The 19317-nt window shown below is 36.2% G+C and overlaps 2 protein-coding genes across 4 annotated transcripts in view; one reads left to right on the plus strand and one right to left on the minus strand.

The window, feature by feature from the left end:
- ano1a (anoctamin 1, calcium activated chloride channel a) overlaps window positions 1-2918 on the minus strand; it is a 34805-nt gene extending 31887 nt beyond the window's left edge. Inside the window, exons 1-2 of one of the 3 annotated variants that reach the window (XM_083559617.1) lie at window positions 2790-2918; window positions 1513-2125 (exon numbers count right to left, since the gene is read on the minus strand). Coding sequence is in view for 2 of the 3 variants with exons in the window: in XM_083559616.1 (XP_083415742.1) it covers window positions 314-368 (55 nt within the window). In the remaining variant the exon portion in view is untranslated. Of the gene's footprint in view, window positions 1-313; window positions 1418-1512; window positions 2126-2789 lie in introns of those variants that run through there. The other 2 variants (XM_083559616.1, XM_083559615.1) reach the window with 2 other exon arrangements.
- Window positions 2919-9118: 6200 nt separating this feature from the next.
- On the plus strand, window positions 9119-17516 carry LOC310736240 (apoptosis regulator BAX). The gene is made up of 6 exons (XM_083559631.1): window positions 9119-10498; window positions 12074-12122; window positions 12214-12375; window positions 13613-13745; window positions 15539-15643; window positions 17017-17516. Exons 1-6 carry the CDS (start codon window positions 10432-10434, stop codon window positions 17113-17115), a joined length of 615 nt encoding a protein of 204 aa, XP_083415757.1. The 5' UTR covers window positions 9119-10431; the 3' UTR covers window positions 17116-17516.
- Window positions 17517-19317: the final 1801 nt, after the last annotated feature.

Raw genomic sequence — 19317 nt, forward strand, 5'->3', positions numbered from 1 at the left:
CTGGGAAAACCCCCCAGTGATGAATAAATGATTGTGATGATAAAGTAAGACCCTGAAATTCTGGCTTGACGTAGAAGCACTGGTGGAGCATGCACAATGTAATTCAACACTGTGTTGAATTTTATGCACAAAATTCAGTAGCCTGTCCACGCTGCAGAAGGATTTAACAGGCATGCTCTGAAAGCCAGCACCTATGCAGGAAGAGACGGTTTATTGGAGGTCACGGTCGGAAGCTTCAAACCTGAGACACGTTCACGCGCCACAAAAATATACAAATAAAGCGCAGAAACGGCGAGTGCTGCGACGAACTCACCCGAGTGCGCATCTCCACTCTCCCTGGGGGAATTTGCATCACCTTCAGCCTCCATCGAAGCGCACTAGTCAAATATTCCTATTAAAATCAATACGAAGGGGGTGAGGTGAACGAACGGGTGAGTGTGTCCAGTCCTTCTGCCACAATCCCCCCCTATCAGAATGACACAGGATGCTTACACACGCCGAGGTGGTGGGGATTGTGAGTGCATTAGCAAAGCATGGGTTAAGCCACCCACCGAATGTGGTTTTCGAGGTTCTCTCTCTCTCTCTCTCTCTCTCTCTCTCTCTCTCTCTCTCTCTCTCTCTCTCTCCTGGAGCAAGATCAATTTTTTTTGTGGACTACTCTCTAAGATGCATCCAGTCAAAAATCGTCAATCCTAATAATAAACAATACATGCAACAAATATTCATATTAATGCATCAAAAATTAATCTTACTTATGCACTTAACAAATCTTCAAATGTCTCTGCATATATGGTCAAACATTATATATTTAGTCCTGATTATTACAAATGGTTATATAAGCTGCTTAGTCAGACAGTGTAGTGTGTTGCGTAATGCCTATTCTTTTTTTTTTTTTTTTTTTTTGCAATGTTCCTTGAATCTTATTCAAGAGGAAAAACACGACAGTGTAGATCGCTTTTGTATCGTGCATGCTTCTCGTTGCAGCTTCGATTCCCAAATTTCTCTGTGGGCAAGGGTTGCAACTGTGCATCACAGGTAGACCAGAGCTTATTATAAAAATCAATCATAATTTACATTCATGTTCAATATAGCATGATTGTTTTTGACATAGGCATCCTCTCCAATACACTTACTAAACCTGTGCCTTTGCAAACAGACGCTCAAAAATCTTTGCACGCATTCCGTTTTCCCCCCTAAGAAAGACCTCATTCCACAAGAGGGAGCTGTGCATCAGATTCCCCATCATCAGCACTACTTTTTTATTTTTTTTAAGTTTGGAAAGGTATTTCACCACGTTTCATTTCAACACCATTCCTGTTGATTGCGCTTAAACCCTGTTTACGGATTGATTGAGATTTGCTTTTGTGTGTTTGCTTTGGAGCTTGTGCCATGCCAATTCTGAACACTGACACTGTCACTCTTCAGTAGAGAAGACTATAGTTTCGGCCAATACAAAGTAACAAAAGAAGAGGGAAAAAATCGTGTGATTAGAATAAAGGTAATGTTGCTCACGTGCAGGTTAAAAGGAGGAAAGGTTCTCGTCAGGGATCTTCGGGTGGGTCCGCGCCGCGTCTCGTGTGCCGTGTCACTCTTCAGGTGTGTGGGAAAAAAAAAAATGAAAGTCTACCTGTTGTGCAGCGCACTTTAAAGCACGCCCTCCTGCTCATTAACGAAAATGCAAAATACAAAAAATACCAAGCCCACACTGAAACCAAACCACGCCAGATGTTCCCATGTGCCTGATCCATTTGGCACTTTTGCTTTAAAAATCGATTTCGACGTAAAACGAAACCCTAGTAGAAACCCCAGACATATTTGACAGCTTTCAAAGCAAGTACAGACTCGCTTAGCCTGCTCGGTGCATACCTGACGCAGGCTGTGGCTGTGAACTCCTCTGTTTTAGCAACGTGTAAAGTATGTTCATCTGGAGAAATGAAGGAAATAGGTTTGAGTTGTGGATTATTACTGTCTTTTAACTTCTGATTGATTAGCAAGAATATGTTTAAACACGACCTATTCATTGGGTAAATGTACTGGAATAATAGCTGAAAAAATAAATTAAAAAGTTATACTAGGGAAAGTATGTATTATTTATTATACAATTTATTATTTAATTTATGTAAATCTTGTCTTCTTCTTCTTCTTCTTTCGGCTGCTCCCATTAGGGGTCGCCACAGCGGATCATCTGTCTCCATACCACCCTGTCCTCTACATCTGCCTCTTTCACACCAACTACCTGCATGTCTTCCCTCACCACATCCATGAACCTCCTCCTTGGCCTTCCTCTTTTCCTCCTTTTCCTCAGCATTCTTCTACCAATATAATTCATGTCCCTTCTCTGCACATGTCCAAACCATCTTAATCTCGCCTCCCTCACCTTGTCACCAAAACATCCTACATGCGCTGTCCCTCTAATAAACTCATTTCTAATCTTGTCCATCCTTGTCACTCCCAACGAAAACCTCAACATCTTTAGCTCTGCTACCTCCAGCTCCACCTCCTGTCTTTTACTCAATGCCACTGTCTCTAATCCATACAACATCGCAGGCCTCACCACAGACCTATAAACTTTCCCTTTCATTTTTGCAGATACCCTACTATCACAAATCACTCCTGTCACTCTTCTCCACCCACTCCACCCTGCCTGCACTCTTTTCTTCACTTCTCTAACACACTCTCCATTACTTTGCACTGTTGAACCCAGGTACCTGAATTCCTCCACCTTCTCCAGCTCTTCTCCCTGCAACCGCACAACTCCACTGCCCTCCCTCTCATTCACACACATGTACATCTTGTAAACATTGCATATCCTGCACTTGCTGCTATTGCACTCTGGTTAGACCCAAACTGCATTTCGTTGCCTTGTACTTGTACATGTGTAATGACAAAGTTGAATCTAATCTAATCTAATCTAATCTAATCTAATCTAATCTAATCTAATCTAATCTAAGCATTTGAGTTTGTTCAGGGCATTAGGAATGTGTATTAGAGTAAAAGAGTGGTGAACATAAACCTAGAGTCACACCTGATACTTTGCCTAGGGGCTGAACTCATTTTCTCAATTTACATTCGTCCTCGACAGTAAAGCAACACATGCAGGTTTAGTGGGAATGGTAATCCCCGTCCAAGAGATTTTTCCTACAGCTGTTATACATACACATACATATATATACACACACACACACACACACACACACACACACACACACACACACACACACACACACACACACACACACACACACATATGTATATACACACACAGTGTATGTGTGTATACACACCCACACGTATTAATTGAAGACTGCACCACCCACATTTATCACACAAAAGTTCATAAATTGCCCAGACATTAAGCACAGCTGCTGAGCATCATGTGCACTCAGAGGTGCCAGTGCCATCTTGTGAGGAATTCTGGTCATAGACTCTTAGATCTTCTGAGCTGACTATTCACGTTTATAGTAAGGTACTGATTTGGAGACAGACTCCAAATCTGTGCAGGTATGTTTGAACAATCTGTGGCATGCCTTATCTGGAAGTCATACACACATAATTGATTTCCCTTGGGCTTATTGTTCACATGCCACAATGCACTGTGACGTGACATCACGTAACCTCATTCCCTGGGTGTGGGCAGTTGCTAAGATGTGGCTACGCCCCTAACAACATGTTATTTGAGAGTGTACAGTAGTGTTTATTGTTTTGGGTGTTAGATATCTTGTATTTATATTTATTTTTTTAGCAGTGCATAACGGTTTTAACATTTAAAAATTTTTTTAGGCTATTAGTTGCAATTTTAGCCTTTTAAGATTCCTTTCCACACCATATGAAATTATCCCAGTAACAATCAAATTCTATAATACTGTGCAATATCATGTATCCCATATGATACCGGTCCTCTAATGATAGCATTTATGTACAGAATACATTTCAGAGTAAACTTAGGATAATTTATTTGTTCATTAACAGGATCTTTTTTTATATAATGATTTCTTATGAACACATTTGCGGTTCTAATTCGTCCTATTTCATCTTACTATTTGTGGGTTTGAACATGGGTGTCATAGTAGCAGTTATAAGATTTTAAACAATACTTTGACACTCCTAGAACTTGGAGTTGCACTGAAATGGGTGCTGGTGAACATATTTTCTGTTCCAAAATAATATAAATAATTATTTTATGTCATGCGATACTGGTCTGTGATAACGAAACCAGGCCCCCCAAAAAAATCTTGCCTCCGCTTAATTTCCCTTACATAGTGTGTAAAAAGGTTAGCAGTGTTTTGTTTCTGCCATAATAAATATACATAATGCTTTGTGCCAAAAGCCAAAAAGTTTAACTAATCAGACAATCTTTTTTTTCCTACTTATTTGCTAAGTCTCAAATGTGTCTTTTTTTCATACTTTATGCAATTTCATATGGTTAACCTCTTTTTAGTAATTCTTAAACTCCAAAGTTGTCTATTTACATTGTGTGCTATGGTGGAGGTTACATTCTACTGGTGCAACTGGCTGCATACAGTTTTCATGCCACTGCTCATAAAACACAACTTCTGACAGAATATTCACCAGGTCAACCAGAATTTATTGGTCATCATTTGCCCTTTCACGCTGTCGAACTACCATCTGATTTACACAATTCAGAAAATTGTTGAAAACAGAAAAACTATAGTGTGGCTTACAACCTTTATAGACCTCTACAGTTCTTCTACATCCACAAATGATTAAAACTTTCAAACGTTCTACCATAGTGTAATTAAAATATAAGAATAGGATGGGACTTAGTAAAAACGTAAACCTGTTGTTCTGCAATTCCTAGAATGAAACAAATAATAATAATATTACATAATGTTTTATGGATTTAATATGAACTTTTTGAAAAAATCCTTTTCGCTTGAGTATGCAAGCATGAAATTCAAATCAAGTCTGCTTGAGTTTACAAAAAAGGATTTAAATTGTCTATTTTTTCCAGCATTTAAGTACACCAGCCCTGTCATTTGAGGAAGCCTAGTGCTACATAGCATCCTATTTCCTATTGTTCTTTCTGTATTTAAAACAATCAAGTTCCTCCGTTTTTAACAACTCTTCAGATACATTGACAGTTAACAGTTCTTCATGCATCTATTCATAAAAACATACACAAATATCAACAATAGACACATTCATAAATGCTGTAAAAACTGGCTAACATAAAGCCTTCACTAGTGTGAACTGATTGCAAAGACAAATTCTACTTTATAAGATGATTTATTAGAAAGACAAATTTTATTTAAAATTAAAAAAAAAAAATCTGAGTGGGAAAAGCATTAGATAAAATAAGTAGAGTGGAAGTACAGTAGGATTTAAGCAAAGATTTCAAGTAAGGCTAACAATCTACATGTGAGTGTGCATAAGTAACACAATGCGGATATTTGACAAGAATTGCATTAAGTACACATTGTTCACATACAGATATTTGTTTGCCGTTAAAGTGCCTTTGTACCCAGTGCACAATTTCCCTCTGAATTTGGCCACACCCAGCACACCGGTTTTGCGACCTACAAGACGAGATGAGCCCCCTGACCTGACACTCCTTAAGTTCTTTGAGGACAAACCAGATTTTCAGTTTCACATTAAACTGGGTCTTAATATAACACACCATATTATCTATTAAAAAAAATTACATTTGGTTCAAAGTAATGTGATAATGTGCTATGTACTTAGATAATCAAATGTATTGCTTCTTCAAAAAAATACATATTTCTGAAGTCATTGCAGTTAAATGGAATTCTAAATGAAAATACATGATATACATGTTCTGCAGATTAAAACATTACAGGATTGTGCAATAAAAAGCTAATTTTCTAATTTAGCCATGGAAAGCAATGGTAAAAGGGTAGTGTAGATAATTATGCATTTTTACTTAAGTAAAATGACTTAAAAAGTATAAAAAGTAAATGTTTCGATCTTATTAGAATAACAGTTAAATAATTAATACAATTCAATTTACCAGTGTAACTTTGTTCTCCCGCACATCATACCTTTTAAGAGTGTTTACTATTGTTCCAGACACAGTTAGCGAAAACACCCAGAGAACTCTACACACACTCTCACAAGGTCTCACTGGTGGTTCTCATTTAACACAATTTATGTATTGATTTCAAAGTTGTTAGGAATGTTCTTCTGAAATGTAGTGAAAATAAAATGTAAGCTATTTCACATTACTGTTTAGAAAAGTAAAGATTTACTCTGATAAAGTACAGATTTTTTTTTTTAAATATCTATTTTCTAAATGATTATATAGTTTTAGATTTTCTCTCCTAGCAATAGATTAATACTACAAGTAAATTTTATTTGTCAGTTTTGTTTAGCACCACAGAAAACCCTTCAGACAGAAGTTTTTAGTTTCTTGGTTAATATGACTTTTTTTTTAAATAATTCATATATAAAAGCCTGATGAGGCAAAGACTGTCATAGCTGTCAAAGTAAGTGATCACATGAACCAACTTGTCCATATTCATAAGGTTATATGGACAATAAATGGAGAGCAACCACAATGAGACATTCCCTGACAAATTTAAAGTTGCAGTTGCTGTCAGATATCTGTGGTATAAAGGAAACAACACTTTCAAACATGCTGGAAAATAATACATTTTGGGTGGTACCTGGAACTCTTCCTGTCTGGCCACATCACCCCACCATATCATGGATAATTTGCCTAAAACAGATTATTTACTTGTGTTCGTGTTGCTTTAAGCAATCTAGCATAATACCCAGGAATGCAGTTCTGCAGAGAATGTCAGAAAGTAAGCCCAGCGATGAAGCCAATGAACTTCCCGTTTGACACAGACAAAAGACCCGCATCAAAGATGCCATCTCCTGTGGTAGCATTCATCTTTAGTTTTCTAATACAAAAAAAAGTACAATTTCCATTTTTTCTATTTGCAGTCCTACATGCAAGAGATACTGGTTGCACACTCCTGGCATTATGAACAACACGCAGCACTCTGAAACACCTGCTGAAGTTTAAGTCTATTATTCATTCAGTAAATACTGTATTACACTCCTGAGATACCTGAGCAAAGGTGTGAGCAGTAATTAAGTAAACATATAAGACTAAACCTGCTTGCCTGTGGCATTCATTGATGGAAAGCAAGGTGACAATACATTTGCTGATGGCTTGTCCTTAAACAGGAGTCAAAATCAACTCAAACTGTCAACATGAATGTTAAGTATATTCTTTGGATTATTATGAAGTAGAATTACATAGCAGTTCTACATAGTATATTAATGCAAGACAGATTTATCTTTAATACGTGTTATTTTATTAAAATTCTATTTACATTATTTTTAATTGTTCTTAGTCAAAATTCGTTTCAACGATTTAACAGAGCAGACACTATTGACAGGTTTCTCTGCTAAGTATAAAATAATTAAATAAGAAAACTTTTCATTTAAATTCTCTACAGTAGTACATTTTAATATACAGGAGTGCACTGTGTGAGCAGAATCTGATATATAGTAATTCTCTAAATTCACAACAGAGCAACATTTGTTTCTCTGGAAATTGTATAATAATTCCTGTCTCATTCTTATCAACCTGAATCAACGCTTTGCTAAACAATCACTGGAACAGATCTTAGATGATTCTTGATTCAGTTCAACAAAAGTGACATAAATCCAGAGAATTTCACAAGCAAGTGATTTGTTTTTGAGTTGGCTAGAGGAATATTGGGCTATTTTTAAGCACAGATGGCAGAAAGAAAGTAAAAGAAGACACCAAGCAATCTTATTAAAGAAAATGTTCCTTATTAAACAAAATGAACTGCTGAGTGTGGGTTTGCTTGGAGCTTTGCAAGGACTTCCAGTATGTAATTCAGGAAACACTTAGTGGCTTTCAGAGAAAATGAATTCCCGGCGCAATACCGTACCATCAACAACCTATGTGACCATTTGTTATATTAATTTGTATCTGAATTTTCTATAAGAAACCATACAGTCTACTGAGAATATAATAAAACCAACCACAAATCACGTTGTACTTGTGAAATTAGAATATCTATAACCAATTAGAATTTGTTGTAGTTGAATCCCTGTTGAATCCTTGGCCAAGTGCCCACATGCCAAGCATTGGTGATTTGGGTGTAACACAGCAGCAAGTATCGACCAGTATTTTAGACACCCTAGCGTCTGCTTCTAAACAAAATATACCATAAAAAATTACAGCATGCAAGTCAGTTATTTATGACGCATACTGTAAGAATGACATTTCCTTATAGTGAAGATTTACAATTTAATTGCATGTGACCATATAAATTAAACCGAAACATAAATCCATAAAATGTATTCAATCCAAAAAATGTATTTCTACTGCTTTATTCAAAGACTCAAACACTCAACACTTTTAACCTTCTTATACTACAACAAGGTGTCAACAAATACAATTTGGTATTAATTAATAAATGACACCATCAGTCACAATGAAATGTCTATCACTTATCACTCACCTTACATCAGCAACAAACTGTCTCTCTCTCGCCAGCCTCTTTTTCTTTACTCTCTTAAAGGTGGTTATATTACAGACTAACAGTAAAGCAGTAAAGCTTGCTATCCTGAAGACTTCCATGCGTCAGGAATTATTACAGCTGTACCTTGGATTGCTATAATGGACACTGGAGACTCTTTCCTTAGCTGCAATAAACATGAATGGTCATCTATTTTTTTTGATAAACCTCATGTAAGCTATTTGAAATGAAATGATAATATATTACAAGGCATTAGTATTAACTTGACAGCTAGATTTAAAGTCAACTTAACTTTAAATGACATAGTACATTAGGAAAATGTGCATTATACTGGTTCTCAATTTCTGGTCCTGGACTAGATATTTCGGTGTACTCATACACCATCACAGCTCATCTACACTGGTGTGTTCAAGAAGGGAACAATTATCTCGTAGCAAAAAAAAATTACAGCACGCAGAGCAGAGATTTATCTGCAACCAGGAATCACATAATCATTGAAGATGATTTACATCATCATTGAAGATGTAGTGAAATGCTCATGGAACATGTCTAGGTGAAAAGTAGCCATGTGTAAACTATCAGCACACGTGTGTGTGTGTGTGTGTGTGTGTGTGTGTGGGTCATTCAGTCAAAGGCTTGGCTTTGTTTTGGAATAACCTGTCAAGCAGGTTGTTAACAAAAGTAAATACAGATAGTGATAGACTGACAAAGCAATATGTTGTACAATATCACTATACAACGTCTGGGAGTTCACAATTGTGGGGCAACTTCCACAAGTTCACTGCTTTGCTTTTTGTGACCCAGCAATTGAAACCAGTTTAAGGTATGAATAGGAAACATCACAAATATCTTCATTGCCGTCGTTGTACTCCGTGAAAAACTTGCCTGGGTACAGATTTGAAGAGTTTCTCGGTTGAATCAATGGCTTTTTGGTGGCTCCTTCCGTGAAACCACTAAGAAAATGAGTAAACATGACTTGATCTTGTGAATACTAATTAGGTTGGGAGAGCTTGCATGGCGAGTTTTTCAACTGAGGCAACAGCGACATCTACTGGCGCCGTGTGGAAAATTCCAAATGTACTATTTTGATTTGCTTTTATTAGCAGTGTTAGCAGTGTTAAATATATATATATATTTTAAAAGGAACATTTGTGTACACCTGACCATGATACCCATATGTGCTTGTTGAATATTTCATTCGAGATTTAGTCTCGCTTTTCTGTCAAACTCCACTCAATTCCACTAGATTTTGAAGTGTGCTTGTGGAAATTTCTGCTATAATGTATATAATATAAAAATTTTAACTATTAAACATCAAATATACAAATGGATGGAATATTGTTTTATTATTGTAGCTCCGGAACAACACCTGGTAAAGATACACACTGGTTTAAGCAATATGATGAGATAAATAAACTTCCATATCAGGAAATCTACCACAGGTTTAATGCCAAACGCTTAAGTATTACACATATAGAATACTAGGTAGGTGTGCATGACTGGGTCTGTAGACTCGTAAAGAGGATATAATATACATTCATATGTAACCACGAATGTCGAGGGTTTTACTTTTGGCCAGGCCTGTTTCCGCACCACTTCCTTGTTTTTTTTTTTTTCAGATGTGGTTGGGAGTTATTCCTGTGGACTTCACGGCGCTTTCGGCGAAGTTTCGACTTAACCTCCGATCTTTCTAATGCAAAAAGAAACCAAACAGGGAAGCAAACATTTGTTTTTTGCGGTTTATTTATTTACTGACGTGTCAGGACTAAAAACCATAAAGAAGCCACTCGACTCTGTGTATCAGTCGGGCTGTTAGAGTTAGTTAGCGGGTTAGCCGGCTGACTAGCACCCGAAGTGCCTTCATTAGTCTTTATATATATATATATATATATATATATATTTAAGTTTTAGCTATTGAACAAACACAATGGCAGATGCACACGGCAACGACAGGACGGATGAACGTGAACTACAAGGTGCAACAGGTGGTGAAGGTAGGAGCCAAACTGAGCAGATAAACGTGTGTATATCATATAGATGAAATCATGTTTTAACCTTCTTCCGGATAGCCTTTAGCTTGTAACCGAGCTAAACTTAATCGCTCGCTTCTGTCTAAATTGGGTCAATTTAATTTAACATTTTACTGATTAACCTTCAGACAGGATGAAGATTTAACACAATTTGGTACAAACAAACAAACTTAACATTCCAATGAATCAGTAGTACCCCATTTAGGACTTTCTTCTGACGTCATCTGCAAAGAGAGTGTGTGTGTGTGTGTGTGTGTGTGTGGGTAGGGTGGGGGTCAAAATGTGTAGTGTGCCCCTGTATAGCTTTGTTTCCTGCTTAAAGTAATTTACAGTATAACCACAACAACTGACATGAATCCATTCATCTTTATTAACCACATAATCCTAGTCAGGGTCCTGGTGGATATGAAGCCTTTCCTAGGAACATTAGACCCTGGATGAATTCCAATTAGTTCAGAGCAGATGATGTCAGTTCAGAGCAGGACACCATATCAAACACGTTCATTTAGATAGTCAAGTTACTTTGCACATTTTTGTGTCAGCAGAAACCCCCAAAGCCATGTGAAAAATGTACAAAACTCTAGAGACTGTAACTTCAGCTCGTGGTTGAACCTGGAGACTTTGGGCAGTGAATATGCCCAATTCATGCCTTTAAACAGTTAGTTTGCCTACTTTTTAACTTAGGGCACGTCAAGTTGAAACAGAATAAGACATGGAATAGGGAAAGAACATCACAGACATTGTGATGAGGATAAATAGAACATTTCCAGGAATCCTATTACCCTCTGTTGAGAAATGGTGGAAGCAAACACAAAGACAACAGAAGAACAAAAACAGTAGTTAAGAAATATTATTTAAACTATATATTATTTTATCGCCTGTTGCTTAAGTTTACTCCAACGTGAGTTTTGCACTACATTAGCCCATTTAGGTTTTTTCACCATGTTAAAACGTGTTTAACCCTCGTCTTTGGAGCACATCACTAATCACTAAGGACACAGATGACTGATAAGCACAGAAACGAGTGCAGTTCAGAGCAGGCAATCACAGCAGAACAAAATGATTGTTTTTCAATCAGTGCACATTTAAAACAAAAATAAATGTTTAGCAGGCAATCTAGTTGTTATAAATGTCACTGATCTTACTGTGTGTAATATATATATATATATATATATATATATATATATATATATATATATATATATATATATATATATATATATATATATAATTCATTGTTTATTTTTTTATGTATTCTTTAATGTAAAGCACTTGGACACTATATAATCAAATGGAAAAAAGATTATGAATACGAATTTAATCAAACTGAGTTATGCTTTTATTATTAAATGAAAAATCTGTCATCTGACATCTGTCATATCACTCTTCTTTTTCAAAATAATCATGCCACATGACATCAGCAGCTATGTAGCTATAAGTCTAAGTTGTTCTGTCCTCATTACAGGTACAACTCTGAGTGTTAAACACACACAGTTTTTTTTTTTTCCAGTTCCATAATTCTCTTTTTTTCCCTTTCAGATGTCATTGATGATAGGATTATAGAAGAAGGTGCTATTGTACTGAGAGGGTATGTACTTTAACCCACTTATTTACATTTCTATACTTCAATCGGTGGCCATGTTTTCTTTTGTACTAATTTGTTTTGTGTTCCTATGAAGATATGTAATAGAGCGGATCAATACAGCGGACCCAGCCATGCACGTGAGCCCCATGGACCTCGGTGGAACAGCTAATGAAGCAGATGATCCTCATTTTAAAGAAGTTGTAGACCAGCTCCTTAAAATAGCAGAGGAGTTAAACCGGAACGCAGAGCTTCAACAGTAAGGAAATATTTTGTACTGTTATTGATGAGTGAAATCACACAGTGATGCATTCATGCTAGACCCCCCTGGATAGTAAAGTCACCAATAGCAACACCTCATTGTACAATATCAGTATGCTGAATGCCTGCCATTAAAGTAGATTAAGGTTGTTGGTAGACTCCAAGGCTGACAAGATTGTGTGTGTCCAGGCATAACACAACACTGACACTCCCAAACTCCAGGAAGAACTGTGGGGTGTGCATATGCCAGATCTTTGTGGGAAACATTCAAGGAGTCTAATGGATCTCTTAAACACTTTAGCACTTAAAATACCTTAAGTCTATGTAGGACATATGTGACTCTCTGCACAGGAGATCAAATTGAGTGCAGCTATCTCGCCACCCTTGGTGCTAATATAAAGGCAACGAAAATTAAGTAAGTAAAGAAAATACGAAAGAGTTTTATATAATGGACCTTGCAGGACGGTCAGTAGTGTTTTCTGCTTGGACTTGAAGCACAATTGGCAACCTCAGAGTCTGATCAACAAACTGACCATGTGCTTTTAAGCTAAATTCCATTTATCTATTATCATTGTACAATAAGGCACTGCTGTTGGTGGATGTGACTCATATTTTGTGCTGTTTGTATCTATTTGATCATGAATTCTTGGACTACTTTGTAAGAGTGTCTCGCATCACAGAAGACACCACCAGACATAACAATCAATCATTTAACAATTTGCATTTCTTTCATGTTTGTACATTTGACATTTCAAACTCAATCACAATCACATAGGACAAGGTTTAGAAATTTGCAACAACAAATATTGCTCAGCTAAACCCAGCCTCATCTTCAGTAACCACTTTGTCCTGCAGCTGGTCATGCTTTTAGGAAAGACCATAAAGTAAGATCACAGACACCCATGATTGTTTAGAAAGACATCCTTCTCACCCAGACTGCAAGATCAGTGAAAGGTCTCTTATACTCCCAGCATAATCAGGCATCTAATATGTCAATAATTTTCAGATTAAATTCAGAATCGTCTTTTAAAGTGTGGGTAAAACTTGTTTTGATCTCATAAGTGTTGACTTGTCGATTTTTTTTTCCCCCTTAAGATTTTTACTATTTTTTAAATCGAAATTTCTAAGTAAAAAAAACAACCAACAGCCTCTCCTTTTTCTGAATTTTCAGATGATCCAAAGTAGTCACAGTATGTATACATGTTCAATATGACTATATGTTTGTCTCTGGACAGCCTGATCAATACTGTGCAGGCGAACTGTGCTCAGGAAGTGTTCATGACTGTGGCCAAGAGCATCTTTTCAGATGGCATAAACTGGGGGCGAGTAGTGGCTCTCTTTCATCTGGCCTATCAGCTCATTTACAAGGTAAAACATACCTGCTGTGAAGATTTTAATAACATGAGGAAAATGCATCAGTTTGATATGACTTGTACAAAAATTCCTAATGTTTTTAAGTGAAATGGATTAGTTGCATGTTGCATTTATATAGTGTGTGTGTGTGTGTGTAAAAAAAAAAAGTGTGTGTATGTGTGTATGTATGTATATATATATATATATATATATATATATAAAATACACATGCATCTCAATAACTTATTATTGTATATTGAATATTATTAAAAAGTTAAAAGGTTGATTTATTTTAGTAATTCAATACAAAAATTAAGACTTGTATATTATATAGATTCATCACACACAGACTGATATATAATAAGTGTTTATTTCTTTTAATTTTGATGATTATGGCTTACAGCTAATAAAAACCCAAAATGTAGTATCTCAGAAAATTTGAATAGTGTAATAAAAGTTCAATATTGGAAACTCGTTGGAAACATACTAAGCAGCTAATTAAATCCAAACACCTGCAAAGGTTTATAGTGCAAATGGTGTCTTAGTCTGGTTCAGGCTACACAATCATGGGGGAAGACGGCTGACTTGCCAGTTGTCCAGAAGACGATCATTGACACCCTGCACATAGAGGGTTGTATGGAAGGAAAAAATGTGTTAGAAAAAAGTGAACAAATTACATTCAATAATTTGGAGAAGATTCACAGAGTGGACTGCAGCGGGAGTCAGTGCTTCAAGAGCCACCACACAAAGATGTAGCCATGGGCTACAACTGACGCATTCCTTGTGTCAAGCTACTCCTGAACCAGAGACAACCTCAGAGGTGTCTTACCTGGGCAAAGGACAAAAAGGACTGGACTGTTGCTCAGTGGGCCAGTCATCTTTTCAGATGAAAGGAAAGAAAATGTTGCATTTTATTTGGAAATCAAGGTCCCAGAGTCTGGAAGAAGAGAGGAGAGGCACATAATCCAAGTTGAAGTCCAGTGTGAAGTTTGCACAGTAAGTGGTGGTTTGGGGAGTCATGTTATCTGTTTAGTGGTCCACCGTGTTTTATCAAGTCCAAGGTCAGCACAGCTTTCTACCAGGTATTTTTTAAAGCACTTCATGCTTCCTTCTGCTGATCAGCTTTATGGAGATTTCATTTTCCAGCAGGATTCGGCACAGACTGATCACCTCCATGCCACGCCAAATTGATGCAGTAATTGAAGCAAAAAGAGCCCCTACCAAGTATTGAGTACATATACAGTAAATGAACATACTTTCCAGAAGGCCAAAAATTCACAAAAAATGTTTTTTTGTTTGGTCTTATGACGTATTATAATTTTTTTAGATAGTGAATTGGTGGGTTTTTGTTAAATATGAGCCAAAATCATCATTATTTTTAAGAAATAAACACTTGAAATATCAGTGTGTGATGAATCTATATAATATACGAGTTTCACTTTTTGTATTGAATTACTAAAATAAACAAACTTTTTAATGATATTCTAATTTATTGAGATGCACCTGTGTGTGTGTGTGTGTGTGTGTGTGTGTATAAAACACATAAAAATCTCAAACATCCTAATATAATAATGGGTATGTCAAAGGATATCTAAGTATTTATTTATTTATTTATTTATTTATTTATTTATTTATTTATTTATTTATTCAGAGAAATAAGAGCAAATCTGTTGCTTTTAAATAAACATGCAGTAACAATTATTAAGTTATCGGTGGAAGTGATACAGGAGATTGAGTGTGCAGAGGATATAGAAGCTACTGGAAAGACTCAGTTCTCTAGTCTTCCCACCCCTTTCTTCCTCCCTCAGGCACTGACTCAAAACCACTTTGAAATCATCAAGAACATCATTAGCTGGGTATTGCAGTTTATCAGGGAACACATTTCCGCTTGGATCAGACAGCAAGGAGGATGGGTAAGTGGTTGGTTTGTGTGTGTGTGCGTGTGTGTGTGCGCGAATGCTTTCTGGCCACCCATACAGAGCCACACAGGTCGACTCAGACACAGGCCACCACACACAGAGGATCGCCCACTTGAGTGTCAGGAAACATAAATGCACAAACCTTGATGCATTCCATACACAGGCGTTCTTTACAAAAATACACATACAGCAAAAGCTCAATACAAGCACACGTGAAGTGTATAATAAACACAGATATTCCATTTTTAAGATTTAAATGGAAATCAGATGTATCGCATGTATTCTTTGTGGATTCATGTAGGGGTCAGCTTGGCAGACGATGATTCAGCACGCTGCAGCCCGGATTATCACTGCGGAGACTAATTACTGCTAATTTACGATAATGTACAAACACTCACACAGTAAGAGGGAGGGTGGTTGTCATCATAACAATTACTACAGACAGACAAAAGTAGTCAGGGGGTGGCTGAATTTGTAGCTTTGCTTTACATGTTCATCTCGCATTGCATCTCAAGTGTTTTGCTCGGATGTTTGTGTGACGGTGTCCAAAGACAATCATTACAGCACAGCGAGATGCGGCGAGCATGTGTGGCACAGAAACTCCTCCAGATCTGGTAGGAGTCAGTTGGTGAGTTTTATAGCTCAGACGTGATCATAAAGGCCATAGTAAGTGCGGTCCGGGGTTTTAGACTTCAAACAGCCCAGCGTCATGGAGCATGCTGTGGTTTACACTACTAAAATTGTGGGGCCTCAAGTGAGCACGTGACCCTGCTCCAGTGTGAGTGTGAGAAAGTCGGTTAAAGGCAGGCACAGGTGGTGAAGAACATGCCTACAAACATTGGTGGCTTTTTGTGGAATGCAACTTCAGCCTAAATAAAGGTTTGTTTAAATTAACACATATTTTGTGTTAAACTTCATTACATTTATTTAGATTTGGGAAAACAGATTAAGGGGAAGCCACAACATTATAATTAACTTGTAACTTTGAAGTTAAAAAGTCTAAAAATGCAGCTGGTTGTTACAAAGCCCTCTGTCTTATAGACTTTCTTATAATAATAAAAAAAAAGAAACAGCTTTACAAAAGTATATAAACATGTAGTTATTTGAAAGCATGGTCTATTTTTCTGTCGAATGCATGTGATGCCACTCATTTTAGAGGAAAGTGCTATGTCACCCTTCACATACCTAAGCTCATGGATTCTTACATTTGGCTAGTATCACTGTGCTTAACAAGGAAGAGAAAGTATTTCATCCCTTCCACCTCTTTTGCTTCATTGTCACATAATCAATGTGAGTCACTATATAAAATATCAGACTTCTTTTGCTTTCAGGAAGAGTGCTGAGATTTAACTTGTCCTGTTTTGCAGGCTGGCGTTATGCACAGCGTGTCAAGATGGCGCACCGTTTCAATCGTTGCAGCAGTGGCATTCATAACGGCTGTTGTTTACTGGAGAAGAACTCGCTGACCTCCCGAACATCATGAAAAGATCCAGATTCACTAATTTGCACATCTGGAAAATTATCAGAAGCAATAACAATTGATCATGGTCTTTAGATCTATTTGGAAACTTTCAAACAGTGAGGAATAAGAGCTTTGATTTAGGAAAAAGTGTAGATTGTTCTAATATTGTGTGTTCATACTGTAATCCGACAGGACACAACTATTTATAAACAATACTGTATCCTTTTTTTGATACTCCACTACATTTGTTGCAGTCCATTTGTCCTCCACAGCTCTTAGAATTTTAATAAGTGCCAATATCTTCAAGCCCTACCTCCAACTTGGTGAAATATCTGACAGAAAATTATTCAAATAATTTTAAATTGATTTTTTTTAAATTGTGTACTATTGTACTTGCATTCAAAATATATATATATATATATATATATATATATATATATATATATATATATATATATATATATATATATATATATATATATATATATATATATAATCTCTTTGCATCAAATTTTTAACTTTTAATGATGTCTTCTTTTTAACTCTTGCCTCAGCTGGTCAAGTCTACTTTGCAGGGATGTTGTGAATGTTTTTACACTTATTACTCAGTAGAGAAAATGTTTTCCAGCTCAGACATTTAAAGGGGCAAATGTTCTGCTCATGTGATAAACAGAAAATTCCACAAGCAATACAATAATCACTGCTTTATTCACAATGAAAACAAATATAAAAGCTTTACCATTGGATAACTGGGACTGGAGTTTTAAAACATTATTGCAGCTACCAGCTGAAGCTACTATGTATAAATTCAGTGTGTGTATGTGTGTGTATATGTATATATATATATATTATACATACACACACACACATACACACACGTATTTATGTGTATACATTTATATACTGTGTGTGTATGTGTATATATATATATATATTATACATACACACACACATACACACACGTATTTATGTGTATATGTGTATATATATATATATATATATATATATATATATATATATATATATATATATATATATATTATACATACACACATACACACACGTATTTATGTGTATATATATACATACATATATATTTATATACATGCACACATTATATATATGTATATGTGTGTATATGAATGTATATATGGAGCTTTTTCTGTGATGAAAGTTTGTTAGATTGGCAGGGAAATTTAAAAAGTGAAACAATTAAGTATTTGAATATTTGAAAATGGTAATTTATGTTTAATTTTTAAATAAGTCAAAATAAATTACAAGCATACAGGGCCCATTAATGTGTTTAAATGGTGGTGTGTGAATTCAGGGAAATTATACTTTGTTTATCAAAATTAAAAAATGTCTTTGTTTACATCTAAATAAATGTGATCATGTGTCCTTCTGATTTATATTGTTATTTTAAATAGTTTTTTTTAGATGGCCTCGAGCTTGCTTGGTTGCTTATTTATTTATTTATTTATTTATTTATTTATTTACATTAGCGTGTCCCAGCAAAAACATTGGAAAGCGCCCCAGTAATTGAAATACTAGCAAATACTATGGATGAATGAATGGTGTCGACTTCATGTCTGATGTAAGCGTCATATCTGATGGCTCGCTTATAAAAAGGTCCTATAAGCGCTATGTAATGTTTTCGTAGAACACCTGACGCACACTTTAGATCTGAACCAGATGTTAACATTTCTGGAAAGTTTTCTAAAAAACTAAAAACTAAAAAGTTTGTATCGGATTAAAACAAAAGCGTAAAAATAGCTCAATGAACTGTATACACAATGCACACCTGAAATCTACACAACTTTCTCCACTCTCTCAAGAACTGTCTTCTTTAAAGCCATTAGTGTTTTCCACACGTCCAATCAGTTCCAACTAGAAAGAGAGAGAGCAGCGTTCAACGGTGGGTTGCTCTCATGTATTGTTTCATCCTTCCTTGGTATAATTGGAACCACACATATTCAAATAGAAAAAGGCTCTGCATCGTGTCCACAGGTCCATTATCCTTGTGGGCCACTAGAAAGAAATTCCGTGGGGGTGTGAACTGCAGGGAGGCAGTTTCCTCCTTCCTCCTGTCTCTCTTCAGCTCAGCCGCCCCACAGCTCGGCAGCAATCTCTTAAACCGAAGCATATGGGTATGAGATTGGGTTTGATAGAGGTCTCTGTATGTTCGGGGTTTAGTCATCGCACTAAA

This window comes from Silurus aristotelis (genome assembly GCF_946808225.1).
Source record: "Silurus aristotelis genome assembly, chromosome: 13".
Lineage (NCBI taxonomy): Eukaryota > Metazoa > Chordata > Actinopteri > Siluriformes > Siluridae > Silurus > Silurus aristotelis.